This window comes from Pantherophis guttatus, chromosome 1 (assembly GCF_059756535.1).
Source record: "Pantherophis guttatus breed Tessera chromosome 1, ASM5975653v1, whole genome shotgun sequence".
Classification (NCBI taxonomy): Eukaryota; Metazoa; Chordata; class Lepidosauria; order Squamata; family Colubridae; genus Pantherophis; species Pantherophis guttatus.
The window spans coordinates 16,215,472-16,234,456 of NC_142063.1; the positions used below are offsets into that span (position 1 = coordinate 16,215,472).

Here is an 18,985-nt window from a genome sequence, read left to right on the forward strand (position 1 = left end):
TAAGGTTGATCACATCATTGCCTAGATTTCCCTGCGTGCCATCACGAGCCGCTGAATGAAAAACAGGATACAGGCAGTCCTCGCACTTACAACCATTCACTTAGTGACCATTCAGAGTGACAACAACACTGGAAAAAGTGACGTACGACTGTCTTTCACCCTTACAACTGGTGCAGCATCTCCGTGTCAGGTGATCAATCTTCAGAGAAGCTTGGCAACTGGTCTGTGTCTTGCTTAGCAATGGGGGTTTTGGTTATGGTCATAAGTCAAGGACTACCTATATAAATAAAGGCCTTTGGGAGCCCTTGGAGGGAAGCTGTGCTGTGATTCCTCCCCCACCCTCGGGCAGGATTTGTTTAACAAATAAACAGAGAGGAGAGGGAGAGAGAGAGAGAGAGAGAGAGAGGGAGGGAGGGAGAGAGAGAGGAAGAAAGGAAGGAAGAAATAGGGAGAAAAGAAAGGAAGGAAGAGGGGGAGAAGGAAGAAAGGAAGAAAGAGGGAGAGAAGGAAGAAAGGAAGGAAGGAAGGAAGGAAGAAAGAAAAAAGAAAGGAGGAGGAAGGTAGGTAGGAAGGAAGGAAAGAAGAAAGAGGGAGAGAAGGAAGGAAGGAAGGAGGTGGGAGCTAATGAAGGAAGGAAGGAAGAAAAAAGAAAGAAGGAGGAAGGTAGGTAGGAAGGAAGGAAGGAAAGGAAGGGAAGGAAGGGATGGATGGATGGATGGATGGAAGGAAGGAAGGAAGGAAGGGAAGGAAGGGAAGGAAGGGAAGGAAGGTAGGTAGGAAGGAAAGAAGAAAGAGGGAGAGAAGGAAGGAAGGAAGGAAAGAAGAAAGAGGGAGAGAAGGAAGGAAAGAAGAAAGAGAGAGAAGGAAGGAAGGAAGGAAGGAAGGAAGGAAGGAAGGAAGGAAGGAAGGAAGGAAGGCTCCCTCAACGTCCCTAATTAATCAACCTTCCCAATTAATGCCTTTGGATCTCACTAGCCTCTAATATGGGAGCTGCTGAAGATTTTCCAGCAAGCTTTTTGCCTTGCACCAGGGTCTCTGTTCTTCTGTCCTGTGGGAGAAGGAATTATGGGGTTGGTGGGTTTTTGTGCCTGGGTAGGGGGTTATTCATCCTGGTGACAGTGGGGCTGCCAGGGGTCTTTCCCTCCCCTCCCCCCCTCTTCTCGCCCCTTGTTCTAATTACAGACCGGCTGAAATGTATGCTAATGAGGAATAACGGCTGCTCTCTGAAGCTGCAGTTAGCAAAAGAGGCCAGTTTATCATCGGGGTGGCTGCCAAGACAAGGCCTGGGTCACAGACAGCCCCGCCCCTATTTAACTATTTAATAATCGCTCCATCATCTATCTATCTATCTATCTATCTATCTATCTATCTATCTATCTATCTATCTATCTATCTATCTATCTCTATCTATCTATCTATCTATCTATCTATCTATCTATCTATCTCTATCTATCTATCTATCTATCTATCTATCTCTATCTATCTATCTATCTATCTATCTATTTATCTCTATCTATCATCTATCAATCAATCTATCTATCTATCTATCATCTATCTATCTATCTATCATGTCTTTCTGTCTGTCTATCTCTCTCTCCTATCTATCTATCTATCTATCTATCTATCTATCTATCATGTCTTTCTGTCTGTCTATCTCTCTCTCTCTCCTATCTATCTATCTATCTATCTATCTATCTATCTCTATCTCTATATATAACATTTATATTTCGCTGATAAAGAAATAAAGGGAGACTAGTATAGATCTATTTCAAACTATTTAGCTCTCATCAGCTAGCCATACCCTTACTTGGATTCGAACTTGGGCTGCCTGCATATCTATCTATCTATCTATCTATCTATCTATCTATCTATCTATCTATCATCTATCTATCTATCTATCTATCTATCTATCTATCTATCTATCAAATTTTCATGTTTCTAGACTGCCCATCTCCCTCAAGAAAGGGGTCCTATGCGGTATACAATATAATCAAGATACAATGCAGCATATAAAGTTAAACCCTGAAATCTTAAACTGAATTTAGGATTAAACATACAACATAATACAACAAAGAACATAGGAAAATTATTAAAAAACATTTTTAAAACATTTTAAAAACATTAAAAACCCATGCACACCATTCATGGCCGGATCTCGCAAGATTGCAACAGCGAGATCAACGGCCCCAGGCCTGCCGGAAAAGCCAGGTCTTCACTGCTTTCCGGAAGGCCAATAGGGGTGGGGGGTGGTCCGGATCTCAGGAGGTAACTGGTTCCAGAGAGCTGGGGCAGCCACAGAGAAGGCTCTTCCCCGCGGGCTCACCAGCCGGCATTGTTTAGCTGACGGGACCCAGAGGAGACCAACTCTGTGGGATCTTACCGGTCGGTGGGAGCTATGCGGTAGAAGGCGGTCTCGAAGATAACCTGGCCCTGAGCCATGTAGGGCTTTAAAGGTAATAACCAACACCTTGAATTGTGCCCGGAGACCAATAGGGAGCCAGTGCAGCTCGCGGAGAATTGGTGTAATGTGGGTGCATCTAAAGGCACGCACGATAGCTCGCGTGGCTGCATTCTGGACCAACTGTAGTCTCCGAACACTCTTCAAGGGTAGCCCCATGTAGAGCGTGTTGCAATAATCTAACCGTGAGGTGACAAGGGCATGAATGACTGTGAGGAGAGCCTCCTGATCCAAGTAGGGTCGCAATTGGTGGACCAGGTGAACCTGTGCAAAGGCCCCCCTAGCTATAGCTGCAAGATGTTGCTCTAATCTTAGCTGTGAGTCTAGGAGGACACCCAAATTGCGAGCTCGTTACTAACGGCAATGAAAAAAGTGAGTTACGACCGTTCTTCACACTTATGACCTTCACTGCATCCCCATGAACAGGTGATCAAAATTCAGACGCTTGGCAACTGGTTCATACGTATGACCGTTGCTGTGTCCCAAGGTCATGTGATCCCCTTTTGTGACCGTCTGATAATCAAAGTCACCGGGGAAGCCAGATTGACTTAACGACCTTGTTACTAACTTAGCAACTGCAGTGGTTCACTTAACAACTGTGAAAAGAAAGGTTGTAAAATGGGGCAAAAAAACTCACTTAACAGAGGTCTCACTTAACAACAGAAATGTTGGGCTCAATTGAAGTCGTAAATTGCAGATTACCTGTAGTAGTTGGATTCACATTGCACCAGATTGAAGGAAATCACCTTATGACTTGCCATACACTACTGAGCCAGGGGTGAAATGCTCCCGGTTCGGAACAGATCGCCCGATCTGATAGCGATGGAGGCTGGTGGTTCAGAGAACCGGTAGCAAAAATCCCTGCCCCCTTCCCCCATGCCCAGCTGAGCTGCACAATCATCAGAGGCTTTTTTTTTACTTTTAAAAGCATTTTTTCTACAACCTCTTCGGCCGAAAAAATGCTTTTAAAAGTAAAAAAAAAAAAAAAAGCCTCTGATGATCGCGTGGCTCAGCTGGGATCGTCAAAGGCTTTTTTTTAAAAAAAAGACCCCTTTTTTTCTTTTAAATGCCTCTGACGATCCCAGCTGAGTTGCCTGCTCGGCAGAGGCTTTTTAAAAAAGCCTCTGCTGATCAGGCAACTCAGCTGGGATCGTCAGAGCCTTTTGAAAGCATTTTTTGAAAAAATAGTTTTAAAAGTAAAAAAAAAAAAAAAGGCCACGCCCACCCAGTCACATTACCCCCCCAAGCCACGCCCACAGAACCGGTAGTAAGCAATTTTAGATTTCACCACTGTATTGAGCCCAGACAAAAATTCCAGAGCAGAGATGGTATTTTGAGGTGCGTGTGTAAAGGCGAACACTTTTTAGTTCAACAGTTAAGGCCAATGAAAAGTTTCCAGCTTAAGAAAAGGACCTCATTGGATATAAAGACAGTTTTTTTTCTGATCACAGAAACTAGAACTAACCACCAGACCAGAATTTCCACTGCTAAGCAAGGTGGTCGTTAAGTGAGTTTTGCCCGATTTTATGACCTTTTTGCCACAGTTGTTAAGCAAATCACTGCAGTTGTTAAGTGAATCACTTAGTCATTAAATGAATCTGGCTTCCCCCATTGACTTCCCTGGATATTGCCGTTGTTGTAAATACATCCCAGTTATCAAGCACCTCAATTTTGATCAGGCAGCTGTGGGGATGGCTGCAATTGTCATAAATGTGAGAACCAGTTGTAAATTCCTATTTTAACTGCCATTGTGACTTTGACCCGTTGTTAAACAAATGCTCATAAGTCGAGGGACTCGCTGTACTGAGCTTTTGTTTAAATATAAGGAAAAAACCTTCCTAACTGAAAAATCCGTTCAATAGTAAAACTTCAACTCAGGGGGCTTATGGGTTCTCTATCCCTGGAATTGTTTAATTAGATGATGGTTTATGTAGTTGTCCTGCCCAATCAGATACCTGAACTAACAAAAGAGGACATGGACAATTGGGAAGGAGGGTACACACAAGTTGGTTAACTTACTTCGCATCGGTGACAAACATTACAGTAAAAAAACTGTAGAAAAAAAATACTTAGGCTAAATGTGTATTTTTAAGCATTAGATAGTTTTTTTCAGATGTTCTTAAAAGACAAAAGCCCCTCCTTGAGCCTTGGTAGTACAGTGGTCTAAGGCACCCTGTTATTAAGCTGGTTATTAAGACCAGCTGCCGGCAATTACTGCAGGTTCGAATCTCGCCAAGGCTCAAGGTTGACTCAGCCTTCCATCCTTTCTAAGGTAGGTAAATTGAGGACCCAGTTTGTGGGGGCAATAAGCTGACTTTGTATAAATATACAAAAGTATGAAGGCTATTGCTTAACGCATTGTAAGCCACCCTGAGTCTCCGGAGAAGGGAGGCATATAAATCAAATTAAAAAATAAAATAAAATGGGAGGTCTAGAAATACAAAATATAAACAAACAAACAAACAAACATAATAAATATATAAAAATAAACAAACAAATAGATAAGTAAACAAATAAAACTTGAATATATATACAGAAAAAAAAACCACACACATATATAAAGTGTTTTTCTGTCAAAGCATCTGGTCTATCCCAATATGTGGCAGGGAGCATACTGCTTCCCTTTCGCCTTTCAGCTCCAATCCAGGAGCCCTCAAGCAGTCGCATTCACGACAAACCATTTTATACCAAATTTATATTTGCTGATAAATATATATATATATTTATATAAATATATATATAAATATATATATATATTTCTTATATATATATATATAAGAAACCTTCCGCCAGTAACTGATTAAGATCTTGTCACTTTCAGGCAGCTGGAGAAGCCATCCGAGGCTACTAATCGACTAAATTCAGGTCAGAAAGCACAGCTTGCTAACGTGCAATTAACACTTTTTAGCGACTGCTTTGAAGCAGAGAAAAGCTGCTCAGGAAGAGATGCTCAAAACGCCAGATAATATTTGATTTTTTTTTTAATGCTATGTCTGCTGGATAAAGGACATGAGGACAAAAAGGAAGACTTGTCCTTCTTTTGCCTGACATCCAGTAAACCCTATACACAATATAAAACAATATTGTTGAACCTTGGCAACTTTAAGACGTATGTGGGCTTGAACTTCACTGCAGAATCTAGAGGGGCGTTGCTGGCTGAGGTTGGCATATATCCAGTGGTGAAATTCAATTTTTTATACTACCGGTTTTGTGGGCGTGGCTTGGTGTGGCTTGGTGGGTGTGGCTTGGTGGGCATGGCAGGGGGAGGATACTGCAAAATCCCCATTCCCTCCCCACTCCAGGGGAAGGATATTGCAAAATCTCCATTCCCACCCCACTCTGGGACCAGCCAGAGGTGGTATTTGCTGGTTCTCCGAACTACTCAAAATTTCCACTACCAGTTTGCTAGAACCTGTCAGAACCTGCTAAATAGCCCCCCTGCATTATTAGAGCAATGTTTCTCAAACTCAGCAACTCCCAATTGGATTTCAACCCCCAGTTCCCAGCTGGGGAATTCTGGGAATTGAAGTCCACACGTCTTAAAGTTGCCAAGGTTGAAAAACAGAGCTTGAGGGTCTCTGCCTCAGCCGGTTTATAAACGTATGAAGAGCAGTTAATAAGAGAGCTACTCACACTACGGTCGTCTGTCATCAATCAGATTTATGTTTTAATCAATCTAAACATTCCCACCCAATCCAAGGATAGCATCTAGGGATGAATTTGGGGTCATATATGGAAGATACAAGCAGGCCGATAGACTCTGTAGTCAGAGATGTCATAGGGGTCAAAAACAAAATCAAGATGGCAGTTGTGACCACATAAAATGCCACCTAGAAGAGCCCCAGAGAAAGATAGGCGTCCAATAAATTTAACAAATAAATAAAAATAACTGCCATTTTCTATACAGTGTGTCATTTATGTGCCACGTGCGTAAAAACATGTCAATGTTATGGTGTAGTTACAGCCGCCATCTTATACTTCCATTTTACCTTAAGGTAGTCCTCAACTTACGACCACAACTGAGCCCCAAATTTCTGTTGCTCAGTGAGACATTTGTGAAGTGAGCTTTGCCCCATTTTATGACCTTTCTTGCCACAGTTGTTAAGTGAATCATCACAGTTGTTCAATTAGTAACATGGTTGTTAAGTGAATCACTGCAGTTGTTAACTTAGTCACCCGGTTGTTAAGTGAATCTGGCTTCCCCATTGTCTTTATCTGTCAGGAGGTCACAAAAGGGGATCACATGAGTCTGGGACACTGCAACCGTCATAAATATGAGCCAGTTGCCAGGTGTCTGACTTTTGATCATGGGGAGTCTGAATTTTGATCACGGGGTGCTGCTGCAACGGTCGTAAGTGTGAATAGTGGTCATAAATCCCTTGTTTCAGTGCCGTTGTAACTTTGAGCTGGTCACTAAGCAAACTGTTGTAAGTCAAGGACTCCCTGTATTCTGGCCAGCCCCATAGATACTATTGTACAGGTAATTCTCGACTTTAAAAAATTCATTTAGTGACCGTTCAAAGTTACAACAGCACTGGAAAAGTGGCCTGTGGCCATTTTTCACCCTTATGACTTTTTATTTTATTTTATTTTTATTTTATTTTTGAATTTGTATACCGCCCTTCTCCCTGAGGACTCAGGGCGGTGAACAGCCAAATAAAAACATCAAATACAAATATTAAAACACATTTAAAAAATATATATAGATTTGGCCCCATTAATTAAAACGATAAACAAAACAAAACAATTAAAAAACCCTTAAGAAGAAATTAAGGCAGCCCGGCTTATTGAAAAAAGAAAGTTTTAAGGGCCCGGCGGAAGGCACTGAGGTCATGGATTCTCCTTATCTCAGGGGGCAACTGATTCCAGAGGGTGGGTGCCCCCACAGAGAAGGCCCTCCCCCTGGGGGTCACCAGCCTGCATTGTTTGGCTGATGGCACCCCGAGGAGGCCCTCTCTGTGGGAGTGCACGGGTCAGTGGGAGGTCGTCAGTGGCAGTAGGCGGTCTCGAAGATAGCTAGGCCCTAAAGCCATGGAGCGCTTTAAAGGTGATAACCAACACCTTGAAGCGCACCCGGAAGACCACCGGGAGCCAGTGCAGTTCACGCAGGAGTGGTGTTACATGGGAGCGCCACGCTGCTCCCGTCACTACCCGCGCTGCTGCGTTCTGGACCAGTTGGAGCCTCCGGGTGCTCTTCAAGGGGAGCCCCATGTAGAGAGCATTGCAGTAATCAAGGCGAGAGGTTACGAGGGCATGAGTGACTGTGCACAGGGAATCCCGATCAAGAAAGGGCCGCAGCAGGTGGCCCTGCTTTTGTAGCATCCCCATGGTCACGTGATTAAAATTAAGACACTTGGCAAACTGACTCATACTTACAGCCATTGATGTGTCCTAAGATCACGTGATCACTTTTTGCCACCTTTTGACAAGCAAAATCAATGGGGAAGCCAGGTTCACTTAACAACCGGGTTTCTAACTTATCCACTGCGGTGATTCACTTAACAGCTACGGCAAAAAAGGTCGTAAAATGGGGCAAAAAACCCGCTTAACAACGATCTCACTTAACAACAGGCATTTTGGACTCCATTGTGGGCGTAAGTCGAGGACTACCTGCATATACTTGGTTCCACTTCAACAAAAAAATTTCAAAGCCAAATTAATCTTGAGAACTCCTGTGGCTTACAAATAATAATAAATCCTATTGAGCATCATTTCCATGAGATCCCCTTTTTCTCAAGGACCGTTTACAAAACGATCAAAGTGAAAACCGCTCTGCGAAAGAAAGCGGAGAGTCCACAACGTGCGAAAAAGGCCTCCGAGACAGAGGACGAAGAAGGGGCGCATTGGATGTGCTTCCCTGCCATTGTTTTAGAGGCATGGAGGCTACCTTCCCCCTTTTCAAGACCGTTTCTTCTCACAGTCCCCCCCGCGTGAGCATCCCCGACCAGACAAGGCGCGTTAGTTGCCCTTCGGGGCCTTCACCTCCCTTGCCAACCTTGGCTTTATTTAGTGCCTGCCCCGTTGCCATGGCAAAGCCGGGCTTCCCAGCGCAAACAACAGCACGCACCCGAGGGGGAGTGTGGGAAAAGGCCTGATTTGAATATATGCTAATGACAGGCATGCAAATGGAGGGGGGGGAGGCCATCAATCAGCAGAGGCAACCCTTATTCAGTTAGTGAGGAGCAGATTGGCCGCCAGCGGGGCCCCCCCTTTCCCTTCTGCCCTTTGGAACCCCCCTTGCACCCCCTCCCTGCCAGGTTGAGATCAAACAGAATGCCAGGCGGGCATTTGCACAAAAACAGCCCCCTCCGTCTCTGCCCCTCCCCTCCCCAAAGCCCACAGTGATAATCAGAAAGCCGTCTGGATGGCATCATCACCCATCATAGGTGGCATTCATATCCCACCCCCCCTCCTTGCACTGGGCTGTTTGTCTCCCCCCATTCAAAACTGCCAGGATGGTTTTCCAAGGGAAGAGGGCGAGGGCAGGGAGGGCAATGTTAGCAGGCGAGGCTCTTGGGCTGCTTATTGATGGAGGATGCGGCCTCAGAACTCACGGCGGGGTTTTCTCACGACGGACGTTTTGTTCTTACAAAGAGCCCGTGGGAGGTGGGCAAGGCTGCCAGGGAGGGAGGGGAATGCAAGGTTGTCTGCAGAGATGCTCTCATGTGAGACCCTCCTGGCCTTGGGAGGATGGGACTGGCATAAGGAAAGCCAAGCTTTCTTTTAAAACAGGCACACAATGGGCAAAATACCTTCCTTCCTTCCTTCCTTCCTTCCTTTCTTTTCTTTCATTCTTTCTTCCTTTCTTTTCTTTCTACCTTCCTTCCTTCTCTTTCCCTCCCTCTCTTCCTCCATCCCCCTTCCTTCCTTCCTCCCTTCTTTCCCTCCTTCTCTTCGTCCCCCTTCTTTACTTACTTACTTCCTTCCATCCCTCTTTCCCTCCCTCCCTCCCTTTTTTTTCTTTCTTTTTCTTTTTCTTCTTTCTTTCCCTTTCATTCTTCCTTCCTACCTTCCTTCTCTTTCCCTATCTCTCTTCTTCTGTCCCCCTTTCTTCCTTCCTTCATTCCTCCCTCCCTTTCTTTCTTTCTTCTTTATATGCCGCCCTGAGTCTTCGGAGAGGGGCAGCATATAAATTGAATTAATTAAATTAATTAAATTCTTTCCCTTTCTTTCATCTTTCCTTCCTTCCTTCCATCTCTTTCCCTCCCTCCCTCCTTTCTTCCTGCAACGGTCGGTTGTGTGAAAAACGGTCAGGAGTCACTTTTTTCAGTGCTGTTGTAACTTTGAACAGTCACTAAATGAATGGTTGTAAGTCAAGGACTACTTATACCTATGGTTCTAACAAACATCATTCCAAGCATTTGGGGTTGCAATCTTGTGTGCCCCTAAAGCAAAGGGAACTCGTAGGATTAAGTGTACAAGATCAGGCTGGATTCTAAGTCAGTCTCTTCTTTTATGTGGATGACAAAGATGAGCATTGAAAGATTTGGGGGTTACTATGTGTATATCTGGAAAGAGTGGCGTGGTGGCCAAGTGGTGAAGATGCTCGCCTCCCACTTGAAAAGTTGAGAGTTCAATCCTAAATAGTAGATATTTCTCTCCTAGGGCACAAGGAAGAAATATTTGCTGTGAACTCTATGTAAGGTGTCAGGAAGGGCATCTGGCTGGTAAATGCTCAATTCCATCCAGTCGTCCTGATTCTACCCCGAATTAAGGGATTACAGGGCCCTAAAAGGGGATATCTAGTAAGGACAACCCCAGATTGCATCAAGGACGATCAGCAGAGGTTCAAAACGGAAGGAATATGAATTACAACTTAAATGGCCCAAATCTCACAAGACAGATAAATTTACATGAGATTTAGGGCATGGATTTAATCTTAAGTATCTATGCCGATCCTTGAAAGATCCTTTTTATTTATTTATTTATTTATCAAAGGTCTTCCCATTTATTAAATAGAGGAAAAGAAAGTATTTAGAAGCAAGAAGCAAGGGAGTGGGGGAAAACTATTATTCCTTCTAATTCTTTTTTGATCTAGCCCTCTATTAATTTTTGCTGGGACGAAGCAACACATTTTGGAAAGAAATGCTAGATTGCATCCTTGGCAGACAACTGTCCCCTTGGTTTCCCGTGGCGGTTGTAGATTTACAGAACATCCCATTGTTTCGTGGCATTTCAAAGGTTAAACTTGTCGGCTGCGTTCACACAAACTTAATCTGGTTACTGAACTATGCTGTTTTCTGGATCCGCAGAATGCACTGAACCATAAACTCACCAGAGGCTGAGTTTGCACAACATACTGGATGAGAAAATGTGCAAATGTATTACCTGACGTAGCTGACAGGGCTGTTCAAATGTGGCAACGTTATTTTCTGGGTCACGTCTAATTCTTCCGAATTAGGCATCCTTCCTAAATCCTCCCTTTTTGAATTGATCTGTGGATGTTAGAACTTGTTTCCGAAATTGTGTGATTGTGATGTTTGGACTCTGCCCAGCTCCCAAATGTTTTAGCTCCCAAATATTGTCCACAGCCCCTCACGCTGAGGAGAAAACCTGACTCATTTTTCAGTCCTATCCCGTTTATCTGTGTCTTATACCCAGGGGTGGGATTCAGAAATTTTAGCAACCGGTTCTTTGCCCGGTTGCTGGGTGGGCGTGGCTATGGTGGGCGTGGCCTACTTGGCCTCCTTCACCATGGGGTGCGGGATTTGCCCTCCCCAGACTCCGGAGGCTTTGTTGAGCCTCTGGGAGGGCGAAAACGGCCTCCCCTGGGCTACGGAGGCCTTCTGGAGGCCGGAAATGGGCCTGTTTTTGGACTTCCGGTACTACCAATAGGCCCGTTTTCCGCCCTCCCAGAGCCTCCGCGTGGGCCCTGCACTTAACTGGCATCCAAAATGGGCTGTGTGGAGACTCCTGGGAGGGGTGAGGCGGGGTGGGCGGGATCAGCCAGTCCTTACAACAACCGGTTCGCCGAACCAGATTAAAATTAACATCCGATTCTCCCAAACCGGTCCAAACTGGCTGAATCCCATTCTTATACCTCAAAAAGTGACTAATGACCAGTCTTCAAACTTACAACTGTTGCTGCGTCGACCTGGTCACATGATCAAAATCAAGGCACCTGGCAATCGACCTGCGTTTACAATGGGTTGCAGGTCAGGTGATCCTCATTAGCGTCCCTTACCACCCAGTCCCATCAAGCAAAGTCAAATGGGGAAAACCAGATTCGCTTAACAACCGGAAGATTTGCTTAACAACCATGAGAAAAAAAGTTCATAAAAACCAGGCACAATTCACTTAACAACTGCCTTGCTTACCGATGGAAGTTCTGGTCTCAATTGCAGTCGTAAATCGAGGACTACCTGCATGCTAGCATGTAGATTAAAAACACCACAAGAAGGCAAAATAATTTTGATGCGACTATGTGTTGTCAGCCTTCACGCCTGATCTGTTATCAACATGCAGGATTTTATGGTTGTGTATGAAGAATTTTAACGCAATCATGTAAATGATGGCAATAGCACTTAGACTTGTATATTGCTTCATAGTGCTGTACAGCCCTCTCTAAGCGGTTTATAGTCAGTCTATTCTTATTTTACCGACCTTAGAAGGATGGAAGGTCGAGTCAACCTTGAGCTGGTCAGAATTGAACTGTCGAACTGCTGGCAGTCAGCAGAATTAGCCTTGCAATACTGCATTCTAACCACTGCGCCACCGCGCCTTTTGTCCCCCTAATCCTCTTCTTAGCAATAACAACAGCATTTAGACTTATATACCGCTTCACAGTGCTTTGCAGTCCTCTCTAAATGGTTTTACCGAGTCAGCATATTGTCCCCGACAATGTGGGTCCTCATTTTACCGACCTCAGAAGGATGGAAGGCCAAGTCAACCTCGAGCCGGTTAGAATCGAACTGTCGAACTGCTGGCAGTCAGCAGAATTAGCCTGCAATACTGCATTCTAACCACTGTGCCACCACGGCACAGTGGTTAAGTGAAACTGATTTCTCCATTGATTTCGCTTGTCAGAAGGCCGCAAAAGGGGATCACATGACCCCGGGACACTGCAACTGTTGTAAATATAGGGCAGTTGCCAAGCGCCTGAATTTTGATCACATGACTGTGACGAACACTGCAAATTTGAAGTGTGAAGACCAATCGTAAGTCACTTCTTTTCAGCGCTGTTGTAGCATTGAATGATGGATACGCAAGTGGTTGCAAGTCAAAAACTACCAGCATTTTATAACAGTCACAGAGTTGGGACCTTGGAGGTCATCTACTCCAACCCCCTGCTCACGCAGGAAACCTATACTAGGGATTCGAACCGCCGACCTGCCGACCTTTCTGATCGACAAGCTCAGCGTCTAAGCCACTGAGCCACCTAGCCAGACTTTTAAGTCCTTGCCAGCCACAGAAGCTCCTTAGGGGACTTTGGGCCAGTTTCTCCTCCTTAGCCCAAGGGCCACATCAGGGTGGAAGTTGTAGGTGCCGGACTGGGTGCAGGGAGACCTAGATTCTAGTCCTCCTTCAGCTACAGAAGCTCCCTGGCTGACTTAGAGAACCAGTTACACCGAATGTATCTCAAAATACAATTTACAAGTGACCGCTTAGTTACAAGAGCACTGAAAAAAGTGACTTATGACCATTTCTTCACACTTATGACCATTGCAGCATCCCCATGGTCATATGCTCAAAAGTCGGATGTTTGGCAACTGACTCATATTTACGACCGTTGCAATGTCCCAGGGTCACGTGATGACCTTCTGACAAGCAAAGTCATTGGGGAAACCGGATTCACTTAACAACCATGTGACATACGAAGGATCCCCGACCTCCGCGCCTTCCATCGTGCTCTGAAGACTCTATTATTCCAGCAAGCCAGTCTGACAGGATAAAGGATTTTAACTGGGTTTTGATAGGGGTTTTAAACAACGATTTTAGCTGGGGGTTTTAAATTTGGCCAGTGATTGAATTATTTTAATAAGTTTTTAAATTTTTGTCTTGTATACTGTTTTTACCATGGCTGTTTACCACCCTGAATCCTTCGGGAGCAGGGCAGCATATAAATATAATAAAAGTAAAGTAAAGTAAAGTGACTAAGTACTGACTCACTTTACAATTGTGGCAAGAAAGGTCATAAAATGGGGCAAAACTCATTTAACCATTTTTTTCCCGCTGAGCAACAATATCCCAATTTTCCTCCTGGAGTTAAAAAGCTCACCCTCCGTCAATATTTCTCCAGAATGTAGCTACTCCATGATTTACGACCAAAGCTCCATTGTGGTTGTAAATCAAGGACTAGCTGTATTCTGGAGAAACATTGACGGAGGGTGAGCTTTTTAACTACTGGAGAAATATTGGGATATAAATGGAAGGAATGAATGTAACATCCTTGTAGCTTTTAAAATCTGCGTTGCAAGGGGCTTAATGGATTGTGGTTCCGTCACAGGCTTATAATGCATTCAACTATCAAAATAAATCCAATTAATCTGGAGAAGCAGGAACTATTTGGGAGATAATTAAAAATAAATAGCAAACATCGCCATCTAGTGGTAAGGGCTGAACTAGCCACCACCATCACACAAAATTGAGATAAAGGGTCTTCAAAATTCAATCTGGTTAGCGGTTACCAGATTAACCCATTTAAAGAATATACTGACTAAACGCAGCCCCAAAACCCATGAAGACTTAAAACCAGCAGAGTTTAGCATGTGGTATGAATGCTAAGTTTATTATTGACATGGTGAAGCATGTCGTAGGAATGCAACATGTAGGAATGTAGCCAGGAAGTCAAAAGACAGAAAGCAATTTCTCCAAAACAAACAGAAAAAAGAAAACCACAACACAAGAACTGAGAGACCAGAATTATTTGAAAGGCGTTTATTTTTATTTCCAACTGGAATGCAAACCTTTAAAAATGGTCTACCTCTCCATATGCAGATGCCACGTTCTCAATCGCTCGGGCACCAAAAACGTCCATTTTGCATTGGCTCCGACACTGCAAATCCATCCCTCAAGCTATTTATCAGAGAAGCATAAAAAGTGACACGTTTGGGATCTGCAGACATTTGTCGCCATCCACCAAAGTTCCCTAACGCACAAAACTGTCAGTGAAAAAGCAGGAAAATGAGCCTGAAAGATCTCTCAAAAGCGTCTTTGACCCTCTTGTCAAGAGGTCTGCGTGAATCCTTAGAAATGCTTTTTTTTTTTTAAATGGCAAGATTGCTTCTGATCATGAACAAAGTGCCTTGTCTAATTACAGGGGTTGGCAACCTCCTGGGGTCTGGCAAAGCCTTACATTGTAACTAGGGTCACAATGCTGTAGTAAGGTTGAAAAAACAGGTACCGTATTTCCCCAAAAATAAGACCTACCCGCAAAATAAGCCCTAGCCTGATTTTTAGCGTGCTCATAATATAAACCCTACCCCAAAAAGTAAGCTCTAGTTAAGGTCATCAGCGGAGGGTTGCGACCAGCACTGGAGGTGGTGAGAGCATGGGGGCCAATGGTGTCCGACAGCAGCCGCAGCCTGCACAATGCAGGTGAGTTGATTACCTGTCCAAGCACGATGCAGAGGCAAGGGAGAGGCATGCGATCCGGATGCGCCACACAGCATGTGGGAAAGCCAAGAGTCGGTAGGCTGGAGAGGCCGGGTGCCTGCCGGAAGCTCATCTTCGCATGACAGCAGATGAAGGCAGAGGTGCGGGGGAAAGGCAGTGCTGCGTGAGCTGCATGAAAGCCAAGTGATACGAAGACTAGCCTCCCGCGGCCACCTGCCCACTCTATCCCACCGTCTCTTGCCTTGCCTGCTCTGTTGCGACTGTGAACAAGCAGAAGAAGTGGGCCGGTGGCTATGTGGCATCCTGCTGGATGGAGCTGCCACCACGAGGCAGTTGTTGGGACTTGGATGGCCTGGTTGCGGGGCCCTGTGGTAAGTCGGTGTGGGGCGCATGGGGCACTCCACCTCCCCCTGCATTGTGGCGGTGACACTGGCACACCGCACAGCCTCCTGCCCCATTGCGGCCGCGAGCAAGCAGAAGAAGTGGACCTTCTAAATATGGGGGGGGGGAAAGAAGACACCCCCTGAAAATAAGACCTACTGCTTATTTTGCAGCCCCCCCCCAGTATAAAACCGGGTCTTATTTTCGGGGAAACACGGTAGGAGTTACCTGTGGACAGAGATAGGGATTTGAGAAGTTGTGCAGCTCTTTTTAAATTGATAAGATACTTCAACAGCTTAATTCTACTTCATATAGAGATAGTCCCCAATTTATGGCCACATCCGAGACTAGAATTTCCATTGCTAAGCTAGGCAGTTGGTATAAGTGAGTCATACCCAACTTTATGACCTTTTGTACCATGGTTGTTAAGCAAATCACATTGAAGTGAACCATGCAATCATGAAGTGAATTTGGCTTCCCTCATTGTCTTTGCTTGTTGGAAGCCGGGCTGGGAAGATCACGAATAGTGATTCTGAGACTTCAGGATTCTGCAACCATCATAAATGCATGCTAGTTGCTGGGCACTCAAATTTTGATCACTTTTTTTTTTTAAATTTGATTTATATGCCGCCCTTCTCTGGAGATTCAGGGCAGCTTACAATGTGCTAAGCAATAGCCTTCATCCTTTTGTATATTTATACAAAGTCAGCTTATTGCCCCCACAACTGGGTCCTCAATTTACCTACCTTAGAAAGGATGGAAGGCTGAGTCAACCTTGAGCCTGGGGAGATTCGAACTTGCAGTAATTGCAGGCAGCTGAATGTTAATATCAGGGTGCTTTAGACCACTGTACTACCAAGGCTCCTTCCCCATGACTGTGGGGAATGCTGCAATGGTTATAAGGGCAAGGACCCGTCATAAGTCACTTTTTTCAGTGCGTCGCTAAACAAATGGCTGCAAGTCGAGGACTACCTGTAAATGAATGGTTGTAAGTTGAGGACTTTCAAATCTGCTGCCAATAACCTGTTCTCTGTTCTACCAACTGAATTTTTCTTTTCTGGGGAGGCTTTTCCTGCATGTACGATTCTGCAATCAGTCGTTTCCCTACTTTGGCCCTATTATGATCGATAGGTGAACGCAGGTGATTGGCATTCACTCCTTCCCTCTTGCCCGTACACCTACATACAGCCACCTCCACTGAGCACATGCGTGAACAAGCCGAGCCTCCAGGTTACTTCTGCCACTCCTCTGCGGCAGACACCGGCAGGCGATGGGAGGGAACACTGGATTGCTTCGGTTCTTCTGACGGAGGCCGGGAAAGAAGGAACGAGTAATGATAGCCCTTGATATAATCTTCCTGAGAGGGGAGGTCCGTGGGGACATTGCAGAGGTTGGAACGCACAGATGTGGAGAGCTGGGGGACAGCTGAGGAACAGCTGGCTGTGGGGGAGGCCCGCTCCGACTTCACACTGATTTGGGTGTGCAAGGAGGGTGAGCTGGGGACTAGGGAAGCCTGGTCACAAATCCGACTTGCTGTTCTGTAAGGAAAGAAGAAATAGATTACCGTATTTTTCGGACTATAAGACGCACCGGAGTATAAGACACATCAAGATTTCGAAGAGGAAAACAAGAAAAAAAAAGTTTTTGCCCTCCCCAGCCCCCAGGAGCACTCTGCAGGCCTCCCAAACCCTATGCGAGTCCCATTTTTGCAAAGAACAGGCCCGTTTTTTGCAAAAATGGGATGCGCGGGGCAAGGTTTCAGGAGGCCAAAAATGGCTGCATTCGGTGTATAAAACTGTCAAGTATTTGCAAGCCATTGGCACATGTGTCATATAGACACCAATGGAGGCAGAGTGTCTCCACCCCTATGTAGAAAGGAGGGGCTTACCCTGAGTATAAAACCCCCTCCAACCTTTTCCACCTCGCTCTCTCCATCTCTCTCTTTTCATGTTTGTTCCTCATGAGACTTGATCTCTGTTGTACATAGTTAATATGATTTATCATATGAATAAATACGTTTAAGACATTTATTCATGCATCTGCCTCTGAACTCTTCTATGCTCCTGGGTGTTTCTACGATCCCAATTCCACAAAAATGCACCAACATTTCCACCCTCTTTTGGGGGGGAGGGAAGTGCGTCTTATACTCCAAAAAGTATAGTGTGTGTACAGGTAGCCCTCGATTTCCAACCACAATTGGGAGCAGAATTTCCATTGTAAGTCGTCGTAATTTGAGTCAGATCCAATTTTATAACCATTTTTAAGACAGTGATCAAGAGAATCATCATGGCTGTTAAGCGAATTTGTTCAGTGAATGCCATGGTTTTTAAGTATGAACCCATTCTTCCAAATGGACCCCGTTTGCTGAAAGTTAGCAAAAAAGTTCACGAATCATGATCAGGACCCTGCAACTGGTTGCAAACACAAGATAGTTACCAAGCACCCAAATTGTGATCACATGATCACGGCGGTGCTGCTATGGTCATAAGTGCAAGAACTGGTCGCAAATGTGAGGACCAGATTTTTTTTTTCAGCAACGTTGTAATATTGAACGATCACTAAACAGATGGACGTAAGTCAACAATTACTTGTATAAAGTATAAAACTTCAGAGAAATCTGTTTATATTCTGAATTTTCCGGGAAAAGATGCACTTTTCTTTTAAAGCATGAGATGAATCAAGCTAGTCTAAGTGAATTAGCTCTTAAAAAATCCCCCACCCCTTCACACAAACCATTGTTCCTTTATTAATGTCAAGTCCTGGTGTTGACTAGCTTGCAAAAATCACTCTTTTCAGTTTTGTCCCAAAGGTGCTTTTTTTCAGGAGGCAGTTGGAGTTTCTTGATTTTTCTTTGAAGACGTTTCGCTTCTCATCCAAGAAGCTTCTTCAACTCTGACAGGATAGTTGTTCTGTCCCCAACCACACGCACACACACCAACAGATGTTCAAGAGTTAAAGACCAAACCAGCCGGCAAAATCCTTTTCCTTATGATAACAGAACTTGGCAACAACTTAGTGGCTGCCTGCCAAGAGTTTATTACTTACGAAGAGGAGAGATAATTTCTCCCCACTTCTGATACATCAAAAGAAACAGCTCAATAATTACAATCAAATCCAGAGATAATTCCAGCAAAGTCTATAGCAAAAGTCCAGCAACACAGAATGGCGTGGAAGCTTTCAGCTTTGTTCGTCACAAGGTTTGACTGGCCACCATGCTCCCTTTTATATCCTGTGGGGTGTGGTCCAGTGACTCAGTCTAATCTCGGGCACGCCTTTTCTTCTGTTGCGCCCGTTTATCTCTGCGACGCTGGCGTGGATCCAGCCAAGACTCATTACCCTCATCACTGTCCATCTGTGGCTGCGTGGACGTGCTTGGCCCCGGCCCTATCTCTTGCCCTTCGGTGGACACCGAAGGCATTGCCAGAGAGGAGGGTCCTGGAGAGGGAGGCCTTGCCAACTCCTCTCCTTCACTCTCGGAGTCCTCTCCTGCCGATGACACAGGCTCAGGTATCGGAGCCACAACAATAGTGGGGAATGGAAGGATTTATACTCCTTGCAGACAGCTGGTCATTTGCATCCTTTTAGAGGGTC

General features: G+C 44.9%; 1 protein-coding gene across 1 annotated transcript in view; it reads right to left on the reverse strand.

Annotated features, from left to right (window-relative positions):
* Positions 1-14,320: 14,320 nt before the first annotated feature.
* The window catches only part of MEF2B (myocyte enhancer factor 2B), a 62,351-nt gene continuing 57,686 nt past the window's right edge, over positions 14,321-18,985 (reverse strand). Inside the window, exon 9 of the mRNA XM_034442513.3 lies at positions 14,321-16,932. Coding sequence (XP_034298404.1) covers positions 16,626-16,932 — 307 coding nt within the window. The 3' untranslated portion in view covers positions 14,321-16,625. The remainder of the gene's footprint in view (positions 16,933-18,985) is intronic.